Source organism: Gallinula chloropus (assembly GCF_964237585.1).
Source record: "Gallinula chloropus genome assembly, chromosome: 5".
Lineage (NCBI taxonomy): Eukaryota > Metazoa > Chordata > Aves > Gruiformes > Rallidae > Gallinula > Gallinula chloropus.
Window position 1 is genome coordinate 60265941 of NC_140090.1, and position 21459 is coordinate 60287399.

The following is a 21459-nucleotide window of genomic DNA, read 5'->3' on the forward strand; positions in this document are numbered from 1 at the left end:
TGCAAGAGCAATAGCTGAAAAAAGCTGTAGCTCAGGCTAGTGTTCTGTGCAGTAAAAGCCACGTGCTCCCTGCAGTATGCTGCAACTGCGGGAAAGGTGATGTTTCATTTACCAGAAAGGTTAATGAAGGTGTCATTTGGGGATTTGGAGACTCAGCTTCTCGTCTCGTCTCTGATCTGTGCCTTGAATTCAGGCCAGGTTGAAAGGGCTACAGTTTACAGCTGTCTGAATAAATTTCACTGCCAGGTGTGGCATGAATTGGTGACCCAGCTCCTCCTGAGTGCGTGTTTACACTTTACAGACCTCCACGGTGAGGAGTGAATTTTTTCTTAAAACTTTTAAAAAAGGCGTTGCAGACTGTTGTAGTCTGTAGGAGTTGTTACGTTGATACCAGGCAGCTTGAATCAAGTGTACTTGCTCTTAAACGTTCCAGCTCAGGATCAAGCTTTTGTGAGATAGGATTTAGATAGTGGCCTGTATTGTTTGAAATTGGTACTAATTGAACTCAGGCTTTAAGGGCAGGCCAGTCTGGGATCTTCTGTGTTTATTAGTTGCACTATAAACCATACTGCAGTTCAATCCAGAAATCAGAATGGCTACAGGCAGTTCTATGGGGATCCCAAGAATGTTTGCTGTGGAATATGTATTGGGTAGGCAATGAGTCTCTAAATCCCTTTGTTTTGCTCTCATACTGCAAATACTCATGCTTTTGAAGGTAAGCGTGTGTCTGGGTCGCAGCCATAAGGTTCTGGTGCGTCCCCTTCTCACCCGTGAGACTGAAGCAAGGTCCTTCTGAGGTTAAGACTGCAAGGAACAAAAGTGGAGAACTGGGAGCGGGAGGAGGGGATATATGGTACAGGACAGATGGGAAAGACTGCCATGGCTCATGCCTGGTGTCCATCTGGACCTTCTCTAAAAGGAGTGATTTTATCTTTAGCCACAGTGTAAAGAGAAAGGCTTGTTGCTTGTTTGGGGTTCCTTGACAAAGTGGACTTCATCTGAGCTTTCCTGCTTTTCTGAGCTTTTCAAGTCTCCGCATAGCTGTGGCCTGTCTGCCACCAGCTCTCTGCAAGCTTCTCTCTTTGATGGAAGAGATTGTATCCTCCCTTTTTTGTTTTCCTTTGCCATTCTTTTGGTTCCTGCCCTGGTAAATCAATTCTCTCCCTTACTATTTTGTCTAACTTGGCAGAGAACTAGGACACACTCTGATCAGTGCTAATATAACTGATCTCACTGGCATTGCTGGTGGCATTAACTAAGGGCAGACCTTGGTTGTGTGTCCTGCCTTTATAAACATAGGACCGACTTTCATCACCTAAAGAGCAAATAGCCACTGCTGGCCTTTTTGATCTCTTTCTCCTCCCCAGCTTCAGCAATGCTCCTTGAGGAGCAGGCATTGGTTATACCAGAGTTGGATAAAGTCAAAATTCATTGCAGCAGCAAATTCTGGCTGGGTCCAGCGTATGAGTTGCTGGGGCTCCAACATTACTGCCAGGCCAGTCAGGTGCTGCATGCTGCCATCATGGATGGTGGCTTTAGCTGCTGAGGGACTGAGGGCATATGGTATGAAGTCTAAGGTCTTTCATGAGATGTTCTGTGCCTAGGATATTGGCAAAGGCTGGAGAAGGGTATTAGCAGCACAGATTCAGACTGGACTCTGTGGTTGGAGTAGCTGTGGACAGCATGTTCTTCAGCAAACTGCACCTGTCCATGGAAAACCTATGCACCATGCTTGGTCACAGATCTGCTCCTCTCCACACTCACTCTCTCGTTTTACTTTTGCCCAGTCATTTTGTATTTTTCTTTATTATTTTTGGTTGTTGTTCATTTCTTTCTTTTTCTCTCCTGCTTTTGTCTCCTTGAAGTCTCCCAGCTCTGAGCTGCTCCACACACCAACTCCTCCGCCTTTGCCTTTCGCACGCCGCACCTTATCTCCAGAGGTGCAGGCGGTCACATCTGAGTGGATTGCTCTGACCGTGGGAGTGTCTCCTAGCACCCCTCCTGCCATAACTCCTCCATTGCCTCCTCCACCTGAAGCCTCCCTCTCTCACACTGACTATCTCTCGCCTTCTGCTGCAGCCAGCCCTTCCCCCTCGGTTAGCTTCCACCCTTCTCATCTCTCTGGCTCCTCAACTCCCCAGTCCATTAAATCCCCATTGCCCTCTTACTCATCCAGACCTCAGTCCTCTGCTCACAGTTTCTATCAGGCCACTCCGCAAAGTGAAGAGAAGTTTGTTGGCTCCCCTTCTCCCAGCATCAGCTACTCCCCTCGCCGGGCAGTGGGGAGCCCCGAAAGCATCCTCACAGAGCAGCGTGACACCACTGGCAGCCAAGCCTGGCTCCAAAAGACTAGAGAGGGCAGCAGCAACCCCGAGCAGGGTGCTCATGCTGTTCCCAAGATCTCTGTTGAGCGCTGCCTGAAGCCATCTCAGCTAGACATGCGTGTGAGCCCAGAAAGGAGACCTGTGGGTTCCTATGAGGACAACCAGTTGTGTCAGGAGCTAATGGCTATTGTGCAGGGAGGTAAAACAGAGAAAAGAGACGTGAGGAAAGGTGATCTGGGAAAGTTTCAAAGCGGGGAAAAGAAGGTACTTCTCCTGCATGTGTGTGTGCTGCTCTGAATCCCTGATTTTAACTGGTGTGTTGGGGTTTGTCTTGCTCTCCTGACTAGGCAGAGCCAGTGGCTACAGTATGTCCTTTTGATGATCCTCAGACCTTGTCCCAGGGGTTCCCAGTTGCACTCACTGGATAGCAGATCAAAAAGTTTTAGAAGGTGGCCCAAGAGCAGTGCAGTGAAAATTGTTTTAGAATAGATAATAACACAGGACTGACTCAGTTGGTCATGTGTAATGAGGTGGTTGTCCCAGACTGTGGCTATTACGTGATATGTCAGATGAAAATATCACACAGGCCTCATGCCCCTCACTGTGTAGAATACAGGCAATTCCTCCTTATCCAGAGATTTTCCAGTGTGCAATGGATCATCTTTGGCCATCCTGTGGGATGTGCATGACTAAGTCAGGGAGACTCGATAGTTATCTATGCAATGAGTGGGATTTATTACCTTTCCATTTCCCGAGTAATGTGAAGGGTCTAGCCACAAATGAGAACTGGACCTGTTGATAATTTTCCCCAAGAGTTTTTATTTATGTGTAACTGTATGTTAGAATGAGAGGGAGCATAGAGGAACCCTCCAGTATCTTCTACAACATGCCTTCAGCCCCCAGTCTTGGTATAGGAGATCTGCCTTGTTTTGCAGCTCTCAGATGACTTGGTGTTCATTGTGGGCTATAGCCAGCCAAAATACATTACAGCATCCCCGTGCAGCGTTGTATAAGAGTGTAAGTTTGGAGAGTTCAAAGCCCATAGCATTGCCAATACTGTCTTGGATGCACTGTGGTAGCCTTCATGACATATCCCATCTGCCAACATTAAATACCGATGTTTCTAAAATGATACATTGCACACTGGGAAATCTTCTGACATACTGCTTGATTTCTGCTTGACTCATAACCAGAAGTGCATTGGAAGCTGTATAAAGGCTGTGCTGTTTACCATCTGGATATATTTTTAGTAGCATTTTTACAGGCTTAACTTGCATGCTTAAAAGAGAATGAGGTGGTCAGCTCAGACAAGCCAGCTTGGAAACTGCACTTGCCCTTGCATGGAGTTATGTTTGCTGTGTGTGCATCAAATTTACTGGATAGCAGATACTCTTATCACTAGCAGTGATTGTGATAAGAGAGTGTGTGCCAAGCTGATGAACTTTTCTTTTCTTCGCAAGACTGCAGACTCAAAAGCATTCTCTTCATCTGCTCCTCTCTCTTCCTATGCCCTCTCTTCCTCTACTGTCACAACACAGCCACCTCCCAGACTTACACGCAGAGTCAATAAGCCACAGGTAATCATCTTTGCTGATTACTCTTCCATTACTTAGTGTTGTTTCCATGACATGCCATTGTTTTGTCATATGCTTGTTTAGCCGTTCATTGATTCCACAGGTAAGATACTTCCCCTGTCATTTAATTCACATTTTATTTTTGTTTAAAATCACTTAAGATTACTTCCAGGCTGTGCAGAAGGGCAGGTATGGGCAAAAACTTCAGCTGGTGCAAATCCACTTAGTGCAAGTCTGGGTTCTGCAAGTTTGCACCAGCTGAGGATCTGATTTTCTGTTCCTCCACAGGATTAACCCAGGGCTCACTTAGTTTTGACTTTGACTTCCTACATCATAAGGCAGTATTGATGGCCTTGTTAGCAGGAACGATGTAGTGTGAGATACTTTGGTTCGGATTTTGTTTAAATGCCTGAGATCAAGATTCAGGCTTTGAGTGTCTCAGAGCCAGGGGCAAGGCCAGGGGCAAGGCATTACACAGCTCCGGATCCACAGTGTCAGGGGCCTGCTCCGGCCTTCTCGGGTGAGATTTGGAGGTTCTCAGCTCTGTTGCTGAGAGCTACTAACATCTTTAAAGAGGGATGCAGTGGGGTCTGTGCAACACAAACAACTTGACCCCTGCACCAACTGGCTTCGGGATCCGGGAATGAGCACTTGCAGCTGCTAGTGTCTCATCGGTTCTTCCAGGCAGCTTCCACAAGGTGGCAATATTTGAAACAGAAAGTTAGAAATTAGTAAAAACTGGGCTGAGTTTGTAGTGATGGCTATTGGGGAAGCAATCTGTAGCCTGATCAGTGAATAAGTAGGTTGCTTGTGTGGGAAGGGATACCTTCTGATCATGAGCTTGCACAGCTTTTTACTGAACAACCACCTGCTTCCCTTTCAGTCTCAATACTTGAGTCCAACAGGATACACATTCTGTTTCTTGTTAAAAATCTCCAGAAGTTTTCTGTGTTGGCTTTTCTCCTGACCTCTGATCTGTTTGGTCCTGCTGGTGTTTCTGCTGGATGTATGTGATTCAAAGGAACAGGAGCAAAGAGCCACATTTAGGGGAAGATGTTTCTCCTGAGTGCTGGCTAGCACGCAGTTCTATTTTGGGTGATGCACCTGGCTGTAATAGGACCCTGTGGCCTTTCTTTGCAGTCACAGTCAAGCCAAAATGTGTATTTTATATGCCTTGACAATCAAAGCATTGCCGGTGTCAAGTTAAAACTGTGTGTGACATTATCAACAGTCTTGACCTCCTTTCCAGCTCTGGGTCTACAGTTGTGTAGGGAGCAGGAGCAGTATTTATGTGTGCAAATGACATCTCATTATCTGCCTGACCCACACAGAAGCTGCAGGCTTAAGCAAAGCGACAGGTAATTCCCTGGGGGCCTTGTCAAAAATCTGTCATCTCTTCATCGACCTTTATCTAATGAGAAAAGCAGTTAATAGACATGGAAATGAGACGTTGCATTTGACTTTTGTTTCCATTACTGTCCATCCCTGGAGTTTGAAATATTTTACCATTTTGAACTTTAGTTCTCATAGAGAACTTCCCCTGATATAAAATTCTGACCCAGGATTGATTCGCAGGTTTAAGGCCCCTTGGGTACAGGGCCAGGATAAGGACTGTGGTTTTGCCTGTTCTGTTAAGTGATAGTATAAAGGTCAATGGCTCTTCTAGCTATTCTGAAGTTGTTCCCTTTTGTTTAGTTTCTCAGTCCAAACTAGAAAGTAAAAAAAAATGAGCCCACAGCATGTGAAAGATATTTTAATTATAACTGAATAGATAATTTGTTTCAATATTCCAGTAAAAAATATTAAAACAAATTTGATAGATTATATTAAGTAATAATGTAATCTATCAAATTTATTTATTTATTTTAGGGGACCCTGAGAAATTTTCTGGTTTAACTCCTGTTTTACTCTGAGAACCTGTGAGCACAATGTGACAGCAGCAGTGCTAGTGAGAGTGTGAACCATGCAACAGCTTCAGGCCCAGAGCCAGACTGCGTTCATGGGGTAGGGAGGGCAGGAGTGGCTGGACAAGCATCCTTGCATCACCCATCAATGTGAGGGATGACAGGGGTGGAGGGGAGGAGTGCCGTCGGCTCCTTTCTACATGTACAAAACCACTTGGGCAGAGTGGTGGGTAATACCACCCACTGTGTGCTAGTAGATTAGAGAGCATATGAGCATGATGCTCTGCTCCCATGTTCCCCAGCATGGACCAGCTATGCTTGCTTAACATGTCTATTACTTAGCACCATCTCCAAGGTAAGCTTTCATTCCCCCCCAGTAGCTTTCTGCTGCTCCGCAGGTTCGTGATGGCTTTTTTGTCCAAGCCAGAGCTGTGCAGCCTGCAGCAGTCACAGGCACCTGCTCCCATGGGAGATGCATTTTTCAGCCTTCGACTTCTGATTCAGGGGCTAGGGAGTCTTTTTGTTGACTTTGACAGCCTTTAGGTCAGGCTGCTCCACACTGTGGCCTTTTTAGTGTCCTCTTTGGTCAGCTTTCCCCTCACTTCTGCCAGAGCTAGCACTTGGTGTGCACAGAAGTTTCCTTTTTATTGTCAGCTGGGCTGGAGAGTCCTCCCTGCTCATGGTTCTCCATTCACATGTGGGAGCATTGCTGCTGATGTGTGCCTTTCTCTGAGGCGATACAAACTTGTCTGTCTGTCTTGTCTGTCTGTTAGTCTCTTCTGCTTAGTTTTCTTTTTGCTTATGTACTCCTTTAACTTCCACCAGAAAGGGATGGAAGAAGACACGTAAGCAAGGGCTGCGATGTATAGGATAGACACTCTGATGATGCTTGAATGGGCCAGGAACAGGGGGAGCACTGTTGAGTAACCCCAGCATCTTTCTTCCTAGCAGTATAAACCTACCTCAGGGCTTTTCTAGGCTCTTAACATAGAACCTTTTCCTAGTATTCCTACAAACCTGTGGTGCTCATTAGATCCATCCTCAAACTCTATATGAGCTGGAAACAGTGCCCAGCTGTGCTTCATGACTGACTGTACAGCATATTTGTATAACCTGTCAACATGGTACATAGACACTTAAGAACCTGCTGATGTTTGTGCACTTCGTCTTAATGAAGCGCAGTGTGACTGAGAGGTAGGAACTGAGTTGTCCTCATGGGTTGCAAACACTTGGTCACTTCAGTGCCCTCAGTTTATCTCCAGCAGTAGCATGGCTGACTCAGTGTTTTGGGGGAACCTCTGTGTTTTGGAGCTGTGCTTCACGCTCACTGATTCCTCAGATGTTCATGGCACATGGAACCACCGCTGTTGGTAGAGCATGGACTGCTGAACTGGTGTCTGAAGAGCATTTGGACCTATAACTTTTTTTTTCCCCTTCTCTCCTCATTTCCAGCCTAAAGTTATAGGATGTGTTCTGATCAGTTTTTCATCCTGTTTGACTAGTACTGGATAGATGCTGACTTTGGGGTGTTTCATCACCTTGTTGTAGGGGTCTGCTGTAGCCCTGGGAGTTAGTGCTGCTTGGGTAGAAGCTGCCTGGAGCTCTGGATCCAGAGGCCAGAAGGGATCCAGTTAGTCATGTTCTTTGTCAGGAACTGGGGGCTGCTAGGAGGGCAGGGGGCTGCCTTGCCCCTACCCAGCTGCCTCATGGAAGTCTCCATGGGGATTCTGCCAGGAAGGGGAATGTGGCCAAGTTTCTGATGCTGCTAGGCTGCACCTCCTGGTGTTACAGGTATAAGCCTGCACAATGGAGCAAGTGGAGGTAGTGTCAATTTTTTAGCTTTTGAATAATAATTCATAGTTATTAATGCTTTTGGAGGAAAAGCCTGTCAAGGAGGTCACAGGTAATCAATGAGAAATGGATGACAATCTTAACAGCTCCTGGAGCAATTCCAGCAATCAATTTATTAGTATGGAGCAGAGAAGCACTTTCATGAATTAAAAATTCTTATCAGCCTGGAAATTGGTTTTCCCAGCTACTCAACCACCTGTGTTAGCTCTAATCTCATCACGTTTGATGCACTATATCCAGTTGTTCTGTACAATATTAACTTAAAATTTCTAGTTGTTCCATTTGCCTTTCAGGACTGATAATAGGCAGAAATGACTTGAAGAAATTCCGTGACAATTTCCACAGTAAATGCATTGAACATGAAGTTCACTGCAGTTAATCCCTTCAACTCACATTTTGTTTTCTTTCTCTGGAATCACATGTGGTAACAGAGCATTGTTTCACAGGGCAGTGATCCCAGCCCCAGACAGTACAGCTGACTACAAAGGAGTTGCTGTGGGGTTGCATTGGTCTAGAGCAGGTCATGGTCCTCGAGAGAAGAGATAGTCTGCTTTAACACAAAGAGGGGCACAGCTCCAGAGATCCAAGATGTGGTTCAGTGGAGCTTTGAGAATGGGAATTAGGGATGAGCTCATCACCCTGCACTTCTCCAAACTTCGTGAGCCTGCTTGGGCTGAAGGTGTCACAAGCTTCTGCTCTGTCTTGGGGTGTTGTGAGAAAGCAAGCATTTTTACTGAAGGACATTATTGGAGTAAATAAAGAGGACAAAAGGAGGAAAAGCATAAAGCCTTTGGAACTTGGATTGAAAACTGTGCTGAGTGATCACAGAGGATAGTGATGCTCTTTGCCAAATGGTCCTGCAGACAGTACAAATAGCCCTATGCTAGTTCAGACTAGTTGATTTGCTCACAGCATACCCTTGCAGGTGTTTGAATATTGCAAAATGCATTCAAAACCAGGCTTTGGATACCTGTGTGACTTCTCAGTGACCTTCCCCATAAAACCTCCCCAACCCCAAGTACCCTGGTTTCCCTTGCTGTGTGCTGGGACATGAGTCCCTGTGAAGAGGTGACTGAGAAGAAAGGCAGAGCAGAATCCAGAAGCCTCACCAGTGATGTTTGGAGGGCCTTCTCTGACCTGAAGCTCTGTCTTACTGCGGGAATTAACAGAGCAGCTCAGATCGTTGCTTGGTACAAACTCGAATGATTTTGATGGGGCTACATGGCACTGTGCCTTCTGAGGATGGTCTTTTTTAAGAAGCAAGTGAGTTACGGTTCTCCTGTGTCAAAGTCACAGAGGACTTGTTTAAAAACAGCAACAGATTCCTTTCAGCATGCTTTTGGCCTTTCAGGTCTGATGCTCTCCAGTATGTGCTTCTATCCTTTTTATCCCCCTCCCTGCAGGAGTGCAGTATGACACTATGTACCATTTCTGGTTGTAGTGGTGTCCATAACTTTCCGCTCTGATTCCCTGCTCTGAGCTGCTGTTTCCCTGTCACCTTTCTCTTTGCAGTTTTCTGTGTGCTGCAGTGCAGTTGCATTACTGTAGCTTTAATGTCCCTTGTGTAAACGAAAGACCTCGTTGCCCAAGAAGCATGGTGTTGGGGTGGGGAGGGGAAGAGTTGTTCATTTTCCTTTGTTGTCTGCACTCCATTTAATTTTATTTTTTTTTAATTCTGATCAATATAACATCTGCTAAAATGTCTTCCTTATCATTTGCTTGGTGATCACACAGCCTTCCCACCATTCATTGAGAGCTGGACCAGACCTCACAGAGTCTGAAAAGAGCTATGTGGTAAGGCCACTGTTTAAATCAGATGTATAGCCCTAGACTCTCTTCATTCAGACAGTAACACCTCAGTAGAGATAAAATACCAGCACCATTTTTAGCTGCAAAGTAGGTACATATTTATCTATTTGCATATATCGGTTTGTTTGCAACAGAAAAATAGAATTTAGCACTTTGAAAAACATTCATAGCCAATGAGAAACCAGGCTAATTTTGCTGCCAGTCCCTGGGTATAAGTTAAATGAATGAAAATGCATGAATGGAGAGGCCCGCCTTGCATTCTTGAACTGACTTCATAGCATTTGTAACGATGCCACTGCATAACTAATTGCAACCTCTTATGCTGCTGCTTTTAAAAGTATATGCATATGTATTTGTTACAAATCTTCAAACTAAATGCCAAATTCTTCTGTATCTTGCCTGTTTTTCCATGCTTACACCTGGATCCCTTCTGCACTTCACTACCTGGATATTTACCTGGATCTACAACTCTTCTTTTTTTTTTTTTTTCTTTTTTTTTTTTTACTGGACTTATGTGCTGCACCTGGAATGTCCCATCTCTTCTTGTCTATATTTTCCCCTCCCTTCCCCCTGTTGACTGTTCTTTGGGTGTTCTTGGATGTCAATGCTGCCTACCACGCAGGAAGCTGTTTGCAATGAGATCATAAACATTGCAGAAAAGTCAGTTCATTACTGCAGTACTATTTCACAGCATCTTGACTCTCGCCACAAGGTGACCTCTAATGACAATAAACCATCTCTCATCATTTCTCAGCAACCTCAAGCACAGCAGCAAGGACCCAGCCCTGACAGAAGTCAAACACCACGAGACATGTAAGTCCTTTTGGCTCCCATCTCTTCCAGGGGCCTTACCTGTGACTGCTGGTGAAGACAGGATGTGTGAAAGCTTCAGTGTTTTAGGAGTTAAATTAGAATTATGGGGGAGTATCAGCTTTTTTTTTAAAGAGCAAAAATAGCTACATTGTCATAATGAGTAGTTTAAAACTGGGACCTTTGTGTCTGTGAAGCACCTGAAGCAATGACCTCATGAACCAGGACTGGGTCTCCTTTGAACACTTGATTCGTGGTGGTTTTGGAGACTATTTCAGTGTCTTTGTATCTTGAAGCTGGAGACAAATTAATACCTACTGGGTACACCTGGCTCATATGGCATGGGGTCAGTGTGTTCACCCTGTTCTCAGCCTCTCACAGTACAGCAAGCAGTCCCAACACCAAAGCCACTTGGTGCATTGTTGGCCAGTTCTGCAGATGAATTAATTGGTGGCTGAATGACCGGAGACCAAGGCTGAGATTTTCAAAGCTGTCTGGTGGATTTAAACGTGGAGCTGCTATTAAGTATGGTGGTTCCTTTCACTGATGGTTTTGAGACTAGTAACCTGCGCTGTGTGCCAAGGACTGAAGTTCATTGTCAGTTAGCTCCTGAAAGGAGTCCTTGCTTTCCCCCCACCTTAAACAGAATGGAAAGTCTCACATCAGCTCTGTTTTCACTCCCAACAGACAGGGCATCCAAGCCTCCCCAAATTTGCCCAGAGGTTGTTTCCACTCCTTTAAAGTTCCTTTGTGATAAATAGAGTGCCTCTGGTGTGAGTAGTATCTCAGAGCAGGGTTCAACCTTAGATTTTGTTTGCACCCTAACTCCTCAGCCATGATGTGTACAACATCCTTAGTGCAGCAGAGTAGGCAGTATCTTTTTCTCAACTTCTTCACGTTGCCACTGGGTTGCTCGTGGCCCTGCCTATGTGCCTAGGCAAAGGAACAAGTGTCTCAGCTCAGGAATCGAGTGCATCTGGGTTTTGGATTGCATTCAGTAGTGTGTCTACACTCCTGCACTCTCTAGGTGCTCTGCATTAGGAAGACACCAGTTGTTATGGTCTATGGACATGATTACATGGCAAAAGGGAAACAAGCTCTCCACATATCTCATATGGTGTAGGAGTGACACTTTTTACTGCCATGGCCTTGTGACCACAGCTAATTTAATGCAATCACCTTCTATGTCTCAAATGGAAAACTCGGGTCCAGACTGCATGGAACAAAATACAATTGGAATTGGAAAGGGAGACACCTCCTTCTGAAGGGATGTCAGGGAAATCCAATGGCTAATGTGTGGTATCTTTCTGGTTTTAGAGTTAGCTACCAAGCCCTCTACAGCTACACTCCTCAGAACGATGATGAGCTGGAACTGAGGGATGGTGACATTGTTGATGTCATGGAGAAATGTGATGATGGCTGGTTTGTGGGTGAGTGTTATGCTTGCCTGTCAGCAGGGCTTTTTGAGATGCAGATAAGCAATTTTTCAGCATGCCTGGAAATTCCTTTAATTTGTGGGGTCAAACTTTTTTCACAATTTCTCCTATTTTTCCACTAAGAACATTAAAACTGGGGTGCAGGACAGTGGAGCTTTGTTTTCCTTGCTGAGTCACTAGTTTTTCCTTTTGTCGTCTTAATGCCTCCATTCTCCTCTTCCCCTGATCCTGCTCGCATAAGTGGCAGAGCAACAGAGATAAACAAGGAAAACTGAATTTCTGTAGCTTTTCCAAAGCTGATGGGGCCATGACTAGTTACAGAAAGTGGCAAGTAGAGGACGAAGGGAACCCATGAATGAGAGTTGTAGTCCCTGAAAATCCAGACTCACGTGGGCTGCATGTTTAGTGAATCTAGCCCTTTACCTTCAAATAATGCAAGTCTGGACAGTGTTCTCCATCTCAACGGTGCAAATCTAGGCTTGTTGACCCTCTTGAGGGAGACTGACTCCTTTATACCACAAGGAGCTTGGCTTCTTGGTTCCAGGCCCAGGAGCTTTCACTAGCACCTTAATAATTCATAAAAATGAAGACCAAAGATGATTAGTAGTAGAACTAGTACTCCTCTTATCTGTACCAAAAGACTCTTCGACCAGAACTCCTGTTTAGGTTTAGAAAGCAATGACTGCAGGCAGGAGAGGCTCCCACCTCTTCCTTTTTTAACCCCTAAGCCTTCCTTCCATGGCTCCATCTTACTCTGGCTTCCTTGTGCTTTGTTTTGCAACAGGTACGTCCAGGAGAACAAGGCAATTCGGCACCTTCCCAGGCAACTACGTGAAGCTTCTGTACCTGTAAAATGACAGTGATCCTGCTGCAGCCATGATGGGGTTGTTTTCCAGATGGTGTTTTTAAACAGTGAAGAAACAGACAATTTATGAATGTAATAGACAAGAGATGAGAAGTGTTAGGAGAATGTGGTTATGTGGTACAGTATTGAGTTGAATGTGTAGCTCTGCTTCCACGGATTCAGGGCATGACTTGTTTGCTGAAGAAGAGACAGTTTCTAGTTTACACTGCTGCCTTTGTGTATTCCTCTCCCCTCCCCAGCAAGAATTCTGGTGATAATCTTAATTTGTATGGAGTACTTACCTCTGAGAAGGCTTCAGGGAAGCACATGGCATAGGTTTTGTTTGTGTGTTGAGATACCATAGTGCTTTGGGACAGTACGCAGCCTCGCAGCTGCTCCCTTTCATTGGCAAGGGTCAGGGGCCAGGCTTCCTGCCCAGTTTCTGCCTCACTGAAGACTCACTTTGCTCTACCTTCCACTTCCATAGAAAACCCTGCCTTCATGTTGTGCACCTGAAGACCTGGCACAGGCAGAGGACAGCTGAGATGGTTAAACTGCAGAGCTCTCTGTGGAAAAGGAGTTTGGCACTGGTGGTTTAATCCAGAGAGGTCAGCCAAAACATAATGCAAACGTGCAAAAATCCCAATCCCTTTAATAACATATTACGTATCTCTGCAGGGTTTTTTTCTTTTGTGCAGAGTGTGTGTGTGTGTGAGTGTATTGTGTGCACCAAAATGAACTGAGTCCTGTTTTTTAAAGAGAAATCAGCCTGGCTTTGACATTTATCTGCACAAAGAATAGAACCAATAACAAAACATCCGTGAGAGCAAATCCTGTTTGAGTCCAGTGGCCCTTCACTTTCTCTGCTCCTCCTGCCCTGTTGTGGGCCCTAAAGGATCGCACGCTTTCTGAAGCATACTCTTTGGGATGAAGGCTTTGCTTCCTTCCTGGCATTAAATCTTAGCAGCTCTGACAAATCTGAGCAACGTATCACTGAGGGTGCCTTTTTTATTTTTCTTGTTACAGTGTTGATGGTAGGTCTCACAAATACTTGCATTTTGGCTGCCTCTTAGTCATACAACAAAAAGTCTTAGTCACACAAAAAAATTTGGAAAGCTGTTCCCAGCAGTTATTACCAGTTATGTAGATTTGTATTTCCTTGAGGGAAGAAAAAAAAAAACCTCCATGGCTTGCCTGTCTGCTTGCCTGTAAATCCATTATGAATACTCTTTTGATAGCCATTTTGTTATGGAGAAAAAGCATAAACAAAACCGGTTCTGTCAGACTGCTTCCTACAGTTACCGTACGAATAGCAAAGGGTTAGATTGCTATTTTGTCATAAGCCGTATTTAATAATATAAAATGCCTATTTTTATGCTGATGCTTTTATACAGATTTATTAAGAATACAACTAACTGTTAGCACGACTTGCAATGTTTTGATAAACTAGCCATGCTCCTGGGTTTGAAATCAAGTAGGCTTGTCTTCCGTCTAGGTCAGCGGAAGAGAAGACTCGGTGTCTCAGAAGTTTGACTGTAAATATGTATATTTAACTTTGTACAGACAATGTACTTACCTTGTATAGAAAAATAATTTAAACACAGTGAGAGAAGGGAGGAGAAAAAAAGGCAGTTGTGAAAGGTTGGGATTTTTTTCCACTTTTATTTAAATGATGGAATTCCATGTATGTTCACATAAAGGGTTTTAGCACAAAATATCCATTATGAAAGGGTTTCAGATATGACACAAAGCACCACTGTTTATTTTCTGCAGGAGATATCTGTAATCCTGCATCTTATTTATGGGTTTGTTTTTCTGCTTTGGGTTTGCCCTCCAGTTACTTGCAGCAATATTTAGGCCTGTTGCTATGATTGGATAACACCAAATTAATCTATCCAGCAAAGTAACATGATGATACTGACTGTATATAACACAATCATTTTAAGGTTTATTTTTTGTTCTTGCTCTTGCCATTTCAAGTTACACACACACACACACACACAAACCGCAACTCATTTTTGTGTTGAATTTGTTTCTTATTGCAGTGGATTACTATTTGACAATTAATAAATGGAACTATTGAATTACTATTGTGTTCCTTGTACAAATTATTAAATAAAGTCTATTCCCGCTGTCCCTGTAGCGATGCGCTTTTGTATGCATGCCCCTCTGGCTGGCTGTGGCTGTGCCCGGACCAAACAACAGGCATCTGCCACAGTCTTCCTGAGCATCCTGCACCTGCGGATCCTGCTGTCATTTGGCTGGAGCTCACTGGTTCTCCCTTGCTGTGGATTAACCCGGATGGCAGCCACAACAGCCACGCAGCCCTTCGCTCGCTCCGTACCCTGTGAATGGGATAGGGGAGAGAATCGGGGAAAAAAGGTAAAACGTCTGACTTGAGTCAAAAGCAGTAAGACGTGGACTTCTGCAGTAGCTGCACTCTGACCAGGCAGGTACGCCTGGGGCGCTAATTCAAGGGGTTTGCGCAAGGTCTGTGATAAACACATCACGTCTCCCAGCCTTGTAGGAGGAGAGCAAGCCAGGGCTTTTTGGGTGTGCCTTTACCCAAGGCACAGCCTCACAGGAGCAGAGTGAGGGAAGGCTGGAGCTGAGCTGCCTGGGAGGGCTCACTTTGGCTCTGTAATGAACAAGTACCACAAAAGTGCACCTGGCTCCTGCATGCTGCCCACATGAAGCTGTGCCCACCCTGAAGGTTGGTCTGTCATGAGGAGTTTTTACTTCCTTGAAACCCTCCACCTCAGACTGAGACAAAATTGGGCAATGGATTCAAGCTCTGCAGAGATGTGACCAGATGGCCAAGCAGACAGATACAGATCATGGCTGCAATTGCAGGGATTTTAGGAAGCCAATCTATAAACAAGCCAATCCTAAACCCAAACTAACAGGACAGCAAAAGTCTCAAGCTATTTTTACACAGCCTTAGAAAGCAAACAGGCACAAGTCCATTTCTCTGTTTTACAGTTTACCTTGTATAAAAGCCAAAGGGCAGCCTGACCGTCACTTTGCTGCAGCCCCTAGCATTTCTAGCCCTTCCTTTACAGCAATCCGGCCAGGGAGGGGAGAGACTCATCTATAGCTACTGAACCTCAGTGTTTACTAATGTCACTCTCTAACTTAATGCATTTGGTGAGGAACAAGCCAGACATGCTTTTGTGACTGCAGAAGCTGTGTTTACAGAGGGGGGAATGGGACCCAGTGGTATGTCACAGCCCTCCAGAAATCCCCCATGCCTGTGGGAAAGGAGCTTTTGGTATCTCTTCAACAACAGGAGATGTGCAATAATGCAGTGGGAGAATCGATGCTTTCTGACACAGATAAGATTAACAGTCTGGGTTCCTGTACCCTGGAAGGAAGTAACCCGTGAGATGACAAGTTCATGCAGGAAAAAGTAGGAAGCCAAGAAAGAGGATTACAGCAGCAAGGGTGTGCCTTGTGACGGGATCATTCATGGCCACATCCTGTAGGGCCACAAATCCCTGTGGTGTCACCTGGGTGACCCACCTCATCCCTGCTTGCTGACTGTTCCATGCTCCTCTGCCAGGACTGAATCCCAGCTTCAGCAGCAGCCTCGCACTGCAGCTCACTGGTGACCTGTATTCAGTTACTAGATAAGCAGCGACAATTGCACTGAAGCTGTAAATGCCAGCACTGCTGCTGTAACCAACCTGCCCATCACCAGATCGGTGGGGGCTTCACATGCACCCAGTCAACTGTTTTCCCCACCTAAGGACGTTGGCTGAAAAACCCGTGCGGAAGAATTCCTTCTCTTGTTGCTGGTACCACCCGTAAGGGGCTAGAGAGAAACAAAACCCTGCCTAAAGCGGAGATGAACCGGGGCTAAATCAGCAGCGAGGTAAAGCCCTTCCCGGGCCCCGCCCTGCCCCATCCGCTCCCAGGTGGGAAGCTGCGGCGGCCCCGCCGGCGTCCATCGCCTCCGCCAGGTTTCGGAGGTAGCGTGACGCCAGGCCCGAGGCCGCCTTTGCCCGGGAGGTGCCGCACCGGTGCGGTCTGGCGGAGGGCTGCCCGCCGCAGGCTTGCTCCGCGGCCGCCCTGCCTTGGGGAGGCGGCCAGCTGCTCGTCCCGCTGGGAACGGGTAGGACGGGGCGTGAAACGCTCCGAGTTGGCGAAGACCGAAATTCTCATCCTCCGGTAGGCACCCAGTCCCGCAAACTCCCCCGGGCAGGGGGTTCACCTTAAAGCTCCGGCTTCCTCCGCGGGTTCTGCCCCCCAGGGCGGGACAGCCGCCCGGCAGCGCCGGGGCGGGGCTGGCAGCGACGGGGCGGGCCAGGGGCGGGCCGAGACGAGCCGGTACTGGCGGCGGGGCTGCCGGGCGTTCCGCGAGGTGTAGCCGCGCACATGGGGACGCATCGCATCGTGCTGTCGGGCCCTGGGCCTTGGGGCTTCCGCCTGGTGGGCGGCCGGGACTTCGAGCAGCCCCTCGCTATCTCCCGGGTAGGGCGCGGCGGCGGCTCGGAGGGGCGGGGGGCGCAGGGGCCGGGGAGGGCGCGGCGATAGGTCCGGGGATGGCTGGCGCTGGCAGGTGGCTGGTGGTACACGGGCGGGGATGGGCACACAGCCGTGGCGGGGCGTTCTCTTCTTTTCCTGCTCCCAGGTTATTATTTTGTAGTGCTTACGGGGAAGCCCGTGGTGGCCTACGCAGCCACTTAGCCTGGCTTCGGCCGGGGTCTTTGTGGCTTACCGACTCTCCCTCCTCAGGCTGCTCGCAAGGAACCCCTTACCCAGGCAGAAGGAATTCCCTCTGCTCCTGCCAGCCCGAAATTTGGGGGGTGCAGCCCATGCTAGGCAAAGCAGCGGCACTGAGGTGGTGTTGAACGCCGCCTGCTTTTGCTTGCCATGTATAGTTAAAAGAAAAGCCCTTGTTTACAGAAACGGTATTAACCTGTGTTAAGTGGCTCTGCCTGTTTCGAAGTGCTTCTTGCCCCCACTTAAAGAAAAATTAGTTAGGAAATGACAGCTAAAGTTTCATACTCAAACAGTTTTAGTGATGTAACAATTTCTTCTCCTGTGCTCCAGCGTCTGCCTGTAAACGCCAGGGTTCGGTTCAGACTCCCTTGCTCTTCCATCCCCATGCGCAGGTGCTCGCGTCCCGCTGCAGCGGCTCCGGCTGCACCATGCAGGGAGCTGGGCCCAGCACCTCGCTGCTCTCAGCTTGCAGAAAGCAGGGGTATACCTGTCTGCCTCTCTGCGTGGGGACAGCAAACCTCAAACTCCCTGTCCCGTTGTGGCTTTGCGTGGGGTGTGCTGCTCAGCGTCTGTCGGCGCCGGGCACTGGCCTCCCCCGGGGAGCAGGAATTGCTCCCGTTTGCAGCAGTCCCTGAGCAGACCAGAGGCACCTGACAGCTGCCGGCAGCCCTGGGCTCTGCCCACACCCTCGAAGGGCTTCGAAGTTTCCGTGGCCCCAGGTGAGGGAGGGCCACGGGAAGTGGGACCTACAGGAACTTGAACTTCTGTGAACTGCCCTTGAAGACCAGGATGGTAAAACTTGCAAATTTTCCTAAATACCTCCTGCCCCACCACCTCCTGCCGTGGGGTCCCGTTGCCAGTGAAGCCCCGGGTGCCACAGAGGAGGCTGTCTCTGGGATCGGCAGACCTGGCAAGTGCTGCCAAGCCCACAGAAGGGGGGCAGTTATTATTATCTGTGTAATCTGTTTCAGTTACAGTAGTAATGCCTTATTCTTCTAAAGCGTTTTGTGGACATGAAAGCAGCTTTAGCATAGGGGAAGTGATATTTACTTCATTGTTATGGTAATTGTTGCTATTTCCTTCCAGTGAAAGGCTCTCAGGCAGAGGTATGAAGTCCTACCTTGCTGCTCTTGCCTCCTCTCCTTGATCACTTCTGTCTGCATTGACGGGCACATACCAAGGGACACAGATCAGCAAAGTGGCAAAAATAGCCACCTCATGAGAAAATGGGAGCCTGGGGACTAAAATGTAATAAAATAGCCTCTGCGGTGGTGGTGATGTAAATGCTGATAATTGGCAGCTCTTATCACAGCTTTTTCTTGCGACACTTTTAATTTAATTTCCCCTCCAAGATTTCAAGCCATTAATCTTTCCTGCGGTTCACTCCTAAGGCTCCCGGCTTTGTCCCCTTGGCACAGTAACAAAGTTTGAGGCAAGTATCCCCCGACACCATGTAAAAAAAGATCTGATCCAGCACTGGTCTACTTTAAAGAGGCTGATCCTCCTTGTTTCATTACTTTATGGGGCTACAACTTATTTTTTCTTCTTTCTTACTGCATTTGGTACCTGTGCACTGACCAGAGAGTTTTTTGGGCACAGAGCCCTCTACCCTTCACAGTATGGGATGAACTCTGTCATTGAGCTCTGTCTGTAGGACTGGCATCTGCCAAAGGTTATGAGGGCCTTGGTTCCACCAAGGTGTGAGATGGGGGTGCTACCAGAGGGGAATAAGAGGGTGGGGAGGCTGTAGCCTGTGACAGCCTACTCCCATTGCCGTGGGAGTAGGGGAGGGTGCAGGTGACTCTCCCCAGCACTGTTGTGTTTGCTTTGTGATGCAGCACTTAGGCTGTAGGTCCGTGACACAGATGTGGTCATGGGGAATGCTGTTAGCAGTGGTGCACAGGTGTGGGCTGCCCATCCCATGCCAGGCGTGCATCCTTGCACTGCAGAGCAGCATTGTCCTACAACTAGGAGCACGGCAATTTGGTTATGCTACCTAGAGGACAAATCCCCTTCTGTGGGGCCAGTGAAGCCTGGCTTTGCCTCCTCTAGGACTGCATAGATGCGCTGATGGGACCACCTTGCTGCTCCAGGTGTATGCTGACATGGTGGGATGCCAGGAGAGAGATACCCTTCCAGTCATGGGCCTGAAGTGGGTGTCTTGCAGCTCTCTTTGAACCAAGGCACCTAAATTCATGCTGCGTTGGCTGACAAGAGCTCAGATTTGGTTTCTGGAGGCATTGTCCTAATGGTGAGCTCTTGAGCTAGTCTTGGTATTTAGAGCCCTCATTACACTGTATGTAAGTGGTTTTTGGCTGCTTTAGCTGTCCTCTGACATGGGGAGGGTTTATCCTCACCATGCTGGTGGGAGGCAGCACTGTTTTGAGTTGCCAAGGCAGCTTGTTCCTCAGGGGGAATCATTGGAGTTTGGCACTGCAGTCTCAGGACTGGGAAGGATGAGAGGCAGTGGTATTATGAGCATGGGAGCCAGCAGAGCAGCCTGGCTGAGATCTTCTGGCTGGCAGTGGCTGGATGGCATGAACGGCCAGTTGTGCCTTAGAACAGCAGATGAAAGACTATGGTGTTTCCACAGCTGCTCTTATCTTGTCTCTTGTCACTATCTACCTCCCTTTCCACTTGAGCTATGTGTTCAAAACTGCTTTGGCTCAGATATGTCACAAGTATCTTTTCATGCAAACATTTCTGTTTCTTGTTCATACTGGACCAGTCTTCCTGGTGAGAGCCAAGTGCAGAGATTTCACAAGTAGTATGCATGAGACTTTGTTGTGGACTCTCCCATCTTCTTCAGAGGGAAGCTTCACAGATGTTTCTGGTTTACATTATTTTTTAAAACTGCAGGGTTATGGTGGACACTCTATTGCAGTCTTTGTTCAGGAAAATAAACTTATGTTGATTGGTGTAACGAACCCTAGACCAAAGCCTGCTGGATTGCCCAACAAAAGTAGGAAGGACATTTGTATTTATTGCTCTTTAGTTGATAACATGCAGTGGGTCTGTATTGGACGTGATAGGATTTAGGGCTGGGCTGCCTTTCCTCCTCAGCCCAGCAAGCCTTCCCTGGCTGGTTCCTGCTGTACAGCAGGGTTATGTGGCATCTTGTTGTCACCAAACTTTGGAGTACCCTTTTCTCTGTAAATCTTCGATTCCAGCATCATTTCTTTTGGCAACATCTGTCACACCTTGTTCTTGAGTTCTCCAAAGAACCTAAAGAGAGAACTCCTCATCTGGAGTGAATGTACCAGCCCTAGCAGCAAAGGGATTCTTTTCTCTTTTTGTCCCCAGTATAAACGGGGAAGTTAAGGGAAGCCTTAACTGCATGAACAATTGATGTTCTGGACAGTGACACACTATCTTAGATGGTTGCTGGTTACTGGATGTGCTGTTTTATTTAGAGGCTGAAATAAACCATCAGGAAAGGCTCAGCTTATGAACAGCTCTATGTAATGTTTTTGAGGTCTTGTAAGAAATCTTTTTTTTTTCTTTTTTATGTGGTGCATGTTGCAAAACAAGCTGGGGGCCAACTCCTTCATCACCACTTGAGCATCTGTCTGAGCAAATCATCTCACTTATGTCTTTTTAGACTGCCTTCCTGAGGTCAGCCCTCTCTCTGCATTATCTAATGCCTTCCCTTCTCTGTAATAATAATGCTCACCTGGCTGTCAGATACAGGCAGGACATGAAGGCAGGAGGGTGAGGGCAAGCTGGGCTGCCAGTGGGGCCTGTGCAGTGGAAGCCCAGACCCTGTTGGGGTGGGCTGTTGCTCAGGGGTTTCACCAGCCATGGGCATGTCCCCCTTCTTCTTCTCTCCTAGTGGTAGTGTGGCCTGGGCCAGCACAGCACAGCCACTGAACTTTGAGCTGTGGCAGTGTCAGGCCATCATAGTGCAGAGAACAGGAGCAGCTTGGGAGAGAAATCTGTGGCTGTTTGTAAGGGACCAGCCCGTCATTCCCCCTCCCCTAAAGAGATGGGGTGGGGAATGTGCTTGCCTGAATTTTCTCATAGCCTCTGATCTCTGCTGACCCAGCTGCATGGTTTTGCTGGGAGAAACTGGCTGCTTAGCATAATACTCCAGCGCTGAAGACGTTACTCATGGTAAAAGAGCAGTGTGGGTGGGTGGGTGGGGAGGATTAAACAATGTCAGAGATGTCTAGTTGTCACTGG

At 47.2% G+C, this 21459-nt stretch overlaps 2 protein-coding genes across 8 annotated transcripts in view; both read left to right on the top strand.

Annotated features, from left to right (window-relative positions):
* The window catches only part of SORBS1 (sorbin and SH3 domain containing 1), a gene marked incomplete at its 5' end in the record, with an annotated part of 89818 nt that extends 75132 nt beyond the window's left edge, over window positions 1-14686 (top strand). For 2 of the 7 annotated variants that reach the window (XM_084265586.1, XM_084265585.1), the window contains 6 exons: window positions 1866-2588; window positions 3785-3901; window positions 9388-9447; window positions 10085-10275; window positions 11590-11702; window positions 12493-14686. In XM_084265586.1, coding sequence (XP_084121712.1) covers window positions 1866-2588; window positions 3785-3901; window positions 9388-9447; window positions 10085-10275; window positions 11590-11702; window positions 12493-12560 — 1272 coding nt within the window. In that variant the 3' untranslated portion in view covers window positions 12561-14686. The remainder of the gene's footprint in view (window positions 1-1865; window positions 2589-3784; window positions 3902-9387; window positions 9448-10084; window positions 10276-11589; window positions 11703-12492) is intronic. The other 5 variants (XM_084265589.1, XM_084265588.1, XM_084265587.1 and 2 more) reach the window with 5 other exon arrangements.
* A 2211-nt stretch (window positions 14687-16897) lies between these two features.
* Window positions 16898-21459, top strand: part of PDLIM1 (PDZ and LIM domain 1) — a 41006-nt gene continuing 36444 nt past the window's right edge. The window contains exon 1 of the mRNA XM_084264950.1: window positions 16898-17025. Within this exon, the coding sequence (XP_084121076.1) occupies window positions 16930-17025 (96 nt within the window). The 5' untranslated portion in view covers window positions 16898-16929. The remainder of the gene's footprint in view (window positions 17026-21459) is intronic.